This window comes from Frankliniella occidentalis, unplaced genomic scaffold (genome assembly GCF_000697945.3).
Source record: "Frankliniella occidentalis isolate FOCC.00 unplaced genomic scaffold, Focc_3.1 Scaffold9, whole genome shotgun sequence".
Classification (NCBI taxonomy): Eukaryota; Metazoa; Arthropoda; class Insecta; order Thysanoptera; family Thripidae; genus Frankliniella; species Frankliniella occidentalis.
In genome coordinates, this window is record NW_026267139.1 from 965,390 (window position 1) to 971,992 (window position 6,603).

At 54.5% G+C, this 6,603-nt stretch overlaps 1 protein-coding gene across 3 annotated transcripts in view; it reads left to right on the forward strand.

Moving 5' to 3' along the window:
* The first annotated feature begins 109 nt into the window (after window positions 1-109).
* LOC113204067 (transient receptor potential cation channel trpm) overlaps window positions 110-6,603 on the forward strand; it is a 25,100-nt gene continuing 18,606 nt past the window's right edge. For 2 of the 3 annotated variants that reach the window (XM_052277306.1, XM_052277307.1), the window contains exons 1-13: window positions 110-257; window positions 352-666; window positions 756-883; window positions 977-1,169; window positions 1,508-1,697; window positions 1,903-2,333; window positions 2,687-2,788; window positions 3,430-3,630; window positions 3,921-4,078; window positions 4,200-4,390; window positions 4,718-5,082; window positions 5,218-5,419; window positions 5,656-6,536. In XM_052277306.1, the coding sequence (XP_052133266.1) occupies window positions 150-257; window positions 352-666; window positions 756-883; window positions 977-1,169; window positions 1,508-1,697; window positions 1,903-2,333; window positions 2,687-2,788; window positions 3,430-3,630; window positions 3,921-4,078; window positions 4,200-4,390; window positions 4,718-5,082; window positions 5,218-5,419; window positions 5,656-6,536 (3,465 nt within the window). In that variant the 5' untranslated portion in view covers window positions 110-149. The remainder of the gene's footprint in view (window positions 258-351; window positions 667-755; window positions 884-976; window positions 1,170-1,507; window positions 1,698-1,902; window positions 2,334-2,686; window positions 2,789-3,429; window positions 3,631-3,920; window positions 4,079-4,199; window positions 4,391-4,717; window positions 5,083-5,217; window positions 5,420-5,655; window positions 6,537-6,603) is intronic. The other variant, XM_052277308.1, reaches the window with a different exon arrangement.

Sequence of the window (6,603 nt, forward strand, 5' to 3'; positions counted from 1 at the left end):
TTTTTGCGATTTTTTCTGTGAAAGTATATCCAATTTTCCCTGGAAAATTTTCGGTCTTTTAAATTTCCAGGCTTTGCAATTCACGGAGCCCTCTCTGTAATGTGCGCAGGTACGCGTCTGAGAACGGCGAGCAGTCGGTGCTGGAGAACATGAAAGAGTACCTGATCACCACCATCATGCGCATCTTCGAGGTGGGCCCCGAGCAGGCCGAGTGCCTCTACCAGGAGCTGATCGCCTGCACCAGGAACAAGCACTTGGTGGGTGTCCTCGCCCGCCCGGAGGGAGTGTATGGCGTCGTCCTCGCTGCGGTCCTATATATCATGACGACGCCGTCCTCGTCCTTGTTTCCAGATCACCGTGTTCCGCATGAGCGACCGGCAGGAGGCTGTGCAGGAGCTGGACCAGACCATCCTGACGGCGCTGTTCAAGAGCCAGCATCTGTCGCCGTCCGAGCAGCTGCAGCTGGCGCTCACCTGGAACCGCGTGGACATCGCGCGCTCCGAGATCTTCGTGTACGGCCAGGAGTGGCCGCCGGGCGCGCTGGAGGAGGCCATGATGCAGGCGCTCGAGCACGACCGCCTGGACTTCGTCAAGCTGCTGCTCGAGAACGGCGTCAGCATGCGCAAGTTCCTCACCATCCCCAGGCTGGAGGAGCTGTACAATTCCGTGAGTAAAGTGTAACTTCCTGGAACGGGGACGTATTCTCGTTAACGGGAGGGTGACGGTAGCTCAGCGTGTGTCTACGGCTTGCGCAGAAAAACGGTCCGAGCAACACGCTGGGGTACATCTTAAGGGACGTGAGGCCGCACATCCCCAGGGGCTACGTCTACACCCTGCACGACATCGGGCTCGTCATCAACAAGCTCATGGGTGGCGCCTACAGGTCAGTGTCAGCGCGAGCAAGGTGTTTTTTGTTTTGTTTTGTTTTTTATAATGATTTTCATAAATAACTGTTGGAGCGGCTCACTCTTGACAGGGCGCACTACACGCGGAGAAAGTTCCGCATGATCTACACCAAGGTGATGAAGAAGTCGCCGCACGTGCAGCGCAACAGCTCGTCCTTCATCCGCTACGTCGGCAACCAGAACGCGACGCTCAGCCTGCTGGCCGAGACGCTGCCGTCCTCGCCGGACATGCCTTACTTCGACCACCCCTTCAACGAGCTGCTGGTGAGTATGACAGTTACATAAAAGAAACAAATGAGAAAAAAATTTAAAAAGTAGATTTTTTGTTCAAAATCACACGAAAAATAATCTGTTGAAAATATGATTGCAAGCCTTGGAAAGCTACCGGAAAATTTTAGGAAAATTTCTGGGAAAGACGGAAAATTTTCGGGAAAACTGAAAAATTTCCCAGGTTTTGGAAAGTTTTTGGAAATTTTCCGGAAAATTTTGTGAATTTCCGAGGAAATTTCCAACCCTAGTTGAAAACTTAAAAAAAAAAAAAAAAACAATCAATGTAATTTGTTTATGCATATTTGAAAGTATGTGATTGCATTGTCTGTTAGACGTGGGCCGTGCTGACCAAGCGCCAGCAGATGGCGCTGCTCATGTGGCAGCACGGCGAGGAGGCGCTGGCCAAGGCGCTCGTGGCCGCCAAGCTGTACAAGGCCATGGCGCACGAGGCGGCCGAAGACGACCTGGAGGCGGAGATCTACGAGGAGCTGCGCAGCTACGGCAAGGAGTTTGAGAACATCGGTGAGTCAGTCCCTCCCCCTCGACCTTTGTGTTGCTCTTTGATCTTAGTTATGCGGCGCTCTGCCCTTCGGCACTATACCGAGTGCAGTCGGGTGAGGGTGGACCCTCCCTCCCTCGCTCTCTCTTAGCGGCTCAGTCGCTGGACAAGCAACAAGTTTTCTCATTAACTCGCCCTCCTCCCCCCCTCTCTCTCTTTGGCCCGCAGCCCTGGAGCTGCTCGACTACTGCTACCGCCAGGACGACGACCAGACGCAGAAGCTGCTGACGTGCGAGCTGCAGAACTGGAGCGGCCAGACGTGCCTCTCGCTGGCCGTGAGCGCCAACCACCGCGCCCTGCTGGCCCATCCATGCTCTCAGATCATCCTGGCTGACCTGTGGATGGGCGGCCTGCGCACCAGGAAGAACACGAACCTCAAGGTGATCCTGGGCCTGCTGTGCCCGGCATACATCCCGCAGCTCGAGTTCAAGTCGCGGGAGGAGCTGCAGCTCATGCCGCAGACGGAGGAGGAGCACCAGCTCGGCCTCGAGGAGGACGAGGAGGAGTCGATGGAGGGCGGCGCCGGCGGCGGCGGAGGCTCGAGGCCCGGCCCGGTCGCTGGCACGGGCCTCCACCGGAACACGGAGCCGGATATCGAGGTGCGTGAGCGCTTCCGGCACTTCAGTCACTCACACACAGGGTTGGAAGTCCTGGAAAGTTTTCGGGAAAATAAGGAGTTAAAATTTACGGGAAAATGTGGAAAATTTCCCAGACCCCGGAAATTTTACGTTTCTTTTTCCGGAAATTTTCGGAAACTTCCAACCCTAGACACTCACACACTCGAAAAAAAAAAGAAATCGAAAAAAAGCAGAACCAAAACAACGTCAACCTTTAGTCAGTTTCGTGTAGTTGTTGTAGGAAGGAGAGGTGGCAGTCCTGTGATGTATGTGGTGTATGTTGGTTTTTGAATTTATCCGCGACCGTTGGATGTGTGTGTGTTTTCTCTGTTTAGAAAAAGCCAATCTCTCGATTGCTCAGTATGAGAGCGAAGCAGGCTCTTGAGATGCAGGCTGCTTCTACAAATAATAATCCAAAGGCAAAGGCAAAGAAAAAGGTATCGCAAAATAGCCTGAGTGCCGCTTTGTAGAAAAAAAAATATTTCCGTTAGAAAGGAAATGATCAAAAACAAAAATAGAAAAATGCATGTTTTACCCTAAATATAGCGAAAGTTACTTTGATCTAACTTATTTTATGTCATAGGTTTTGACATTAATATGTTGTGTTAACTTTGAGTTTCATTTTATTTGGCCTATCCTAATCCATTGTGTGATCTAAACTGCATTTAAACCACAGTTACTTTTCTTCTTCACTGTTAGAGCATGAGAATTTCATAGGTAGATAACACCTACACCTTCCATTATTTTATGTTTATAGAGTAAGAACAAGACACTAAGTGCACACAATAGTCTCTTGGTAAAGAACATGGACAGCAGTTTGTTTATTGAATGAAATCTACTTTGATCAAGTAGATAATATTTTTTCCATATCTTGCTTGTAGATGCATGCAAACGATGTTTTTTTTCAATCATTTAATCCAGTGTCAATATTTGAACTTCAACACAATTTTGTCAACAACGGTTCCTCTTTCTCCATTCTACTCTTCACTTTCCGTACAATTTAATTGCATGCCGTGGGCAGACTCAGAAAGGAAAAGATCACCACGTTTGCTAATAAGTCCTTGGCTCTTCCTCACAGGTGCTCATCATGGACCCGGGGCCGAGGGAGTCGGTGGTCAACGAGAACGGCAAGGTGACCCTCGACGACGGCACGACCAACCCCCTCCTCCAGTTCCCTTACGACTTCTACGACATCAAGAAGGAGGAGCGGCCGCTCAAGCTGCGCAAGAAGCTGTACGAGTTCTACACGGCGCCCATCAGCAAGTTCTGGGGCCACTCTGTAAGTGGGATTGCTTGCTTGTGAAGTTCTCGGTGCACTCTGTAAATGCAGTGCGTGTTTGAAATTCGCTCGTGTTTAGGGTTGGAAATTTCCAAAATTTTCCCGGAAACTTCCGAAAAATTCCTGAAAATTTCCGGAAAATAACGGAAAACTTTCCAAAGTCTGGGAAATTTTCCATTTTTTCCGGAAATTTTCCTGATTTTTTCATAAACTTTCCAGGGCTTCCAACCCTACTCGTGTTTAATTTTATGGATGTGCCTGATTTTTTTCCCCACACTTGTTGTGCCCAGATCGCGTACATGGTGTTCCTGTACACGTTCAGTTACGTGGTCCTCGTCCGCATGCCCTCCATGCCGTCCTGGCCCGAGCTATACGTCATCGGCTACATCACGGCCTTCGGCTTCGAGAAGATCCGTGAACTCCTCTCCGCCGAACCCGTGGGGCTAAGGCGAGTCCATTTTTTTTCGCGGTTTTTGTAGTTGTTTGCTGTTTTTTGTTGTTGTTGTTGTTGTTGTTGTTGTTGTTGTTTTTTACAATTGTTTTTAACTGCGTTTTCTTGCCTTCCGCAGGCACAAGCTGGCGGTGTGGGCGTGGAACATGTGGAACCCGTGCGACATCGTGGTGGTGCTGTTCTTCCTGTCGGGGCTGGTGCTGCGCCTCCAGAGCGCCCTCATGTCCACCGGGAGGCTGCTATTCTGCGTGGACATCATCTACTGGTACCTCCGGATATTCACCATCCTCAGCGTCAACAAGTACCTCGGTACGGCGGGACGGGAGTAGGGTTGGAAGCCCTGGAAGGTGTCCGGAAAATTTCTCATAATTTTCCGAAATGAAACAAAAAAATTCCCAGACCCTGGAATTTTTTTCGTTTTTCCGGAAAGTTTTGGAAATTTCCAACCCTAGACGGGAGGGATTGCCGATAGCCTCGAGCGTGTACACGTGGAGCGCCTGGCGGGTGGTGGGCGGGCAGGCCCGCCGAACAGCCGCGCCTTGCGGGCGAGCCTACTCGCTCTTCGGCGGGCGCTCCCGAGGCCGAGGCGTCCAGAGGCAAGACGGCGGGACTCACTCACTCTTTGCGTGCCCCCAGGACCCCTGGTGACCATGATGGACAAGATGGTCAAGAACATGATCTACTTCGTGGTGCTGCTGCTCGTGGTGCTCGTGAGCTTCGGGGTGTGCCGGCAGGCCATCCTGTTCCCGGACAACGAGGCCAGCTGGGACCTCGTCAAGGACATCTTCTTCCAGCCCTACTTCATGTTGTACGGCGAGGTGTTCGCGGACGCCATCGACCCGCCGTGCGGCGGCAAGGACATGCCCCCGTGCCAGACAGGCCGCTGGGTGAGCCCCGTCGTCATGTCGCTGTACCTGCTCGTCGCCAACATCCTCCTCATCAACCTGCTCATCGCCGTGTTCAACAACATCTTCAACGAGGTCAACGCCATCTCGCACCAGGTTAGTGGCCTATTCGAAAAAAGTAACCAAGAAAAAATAAGAAAAGTTGGTGTACGGTTGTATTGAAAGTGAAGTACCCCTGGAGCTCGACGCCCAACTCTCGCTCACCCGCTCCGCGGCCACGCGGCCCGCCAGGTCTGGATGTTCCAGCGCTTCACCGTGGTCATGGAGTACGAGCAGAAGCCCGTGCTGCCTCCGCCCTTCATCATCTTCAGCCACATCTACATGCTCGTCAAGTTCCTGCTGCGCAAGGCGCGCGGCCAGCGCTCCGAGACCTACGACAACGGCCTCAAGCTCTTCCTCGAGAACGACGACCTCGAGCGGCTGCATGACTTTGGTGAGCCTGCTGATGAAATATTCAGTGATCCCGCCCGGCCGTTTTTGTTGAAAGTTGTGTTCGTTCGTATCGCCCCGGGCCTCGTTCATAAGCAACTCTCTAGGGTTGGAAGCCCTGGAAAGTTTCAGGAAATTTCCGGGAAAAATCGGAAAATTTCCGGGAAAACTTTCCAGACTTTATTTTTCGTAAAATTTTGTTAATTTTCTACCCTATTCCTCTCTGCCTGGCCGCCACAGAGGAGGAGTGCGTGGAGGGCTACTTCCGCGAGAAGGACATGAAGCTGCAGGTGAGCATGGAGGAGCGAGTGCGAGCCATCAACGAGCGCGTCGACCACATCAGCCAGAAGGTGGAGGACGTGATCCAGAAGGAGAACGCGCACTCGACGGCCTACCAGAACCTGGAGCTGTACCTGCGCAAGCTCGAGGAGCTGTCGGACCAGACGGTGTCGCACCTGGGCGTCATCCACCGCTTCATGGCGACGCAGGGGCGCGACGTGCCGACGCTGCAGCCGCCCGTGTCGTTCGCGACGGCGCTGCGGGGCTCCAACCAGGAGGTACAGCAGGCCGGCCTCCAGGGCAGCCCCGGCGACCGGCTGCGGCGCTTCAGCGAGCGCTCCGAGGTGGAGGGCCAGCCGAGCAGGGAGGCGCGCGGCGCGTCCGAGACCTCGGGCTCCGCGACGGAGCTGGCGGCGGCCGGGGCGGCGCTGGGCCCGCTGGGGCCCTCCCTGGGCGCGCCCCTCGGAGCGCCCCTCGGGCTCGCCCTCGGGCCTGCCTTCCCCCGCCGCCGCCCCGTGCGCTCCTGGACCGAGGTGCGGTCCGAGCGCCCCGACAACAACGTGTTCGAGCCGCCCAAGCAGTGCGTGCTCGTGGAGGAGGGCGAGGGCCACGAGGACGACGACTCGTTCGAGTCGGACCTGGACGACCTGGCCACGATGCAGGCCCCGCCGCCGCTCGGCACGTCCTCGCCGTACGCGGGCGCGACGAGCTCGATGGGCACGGCGGGCCCGACGCGGCCCCTGCGGGTGCGGCGGACCAGCGAGACGGAGCGCGTCCGGCGGCGCCGCGGCCGCGAGCGCAGCCAGTCGCTGGGCGGCGACGACCTGGACCGGAACACGGAGGTGAGCGACGGGCGCCTAAGTAAAATGTCGTCACATTGTATTTGCACTATTCAAAACAAAACAAAAA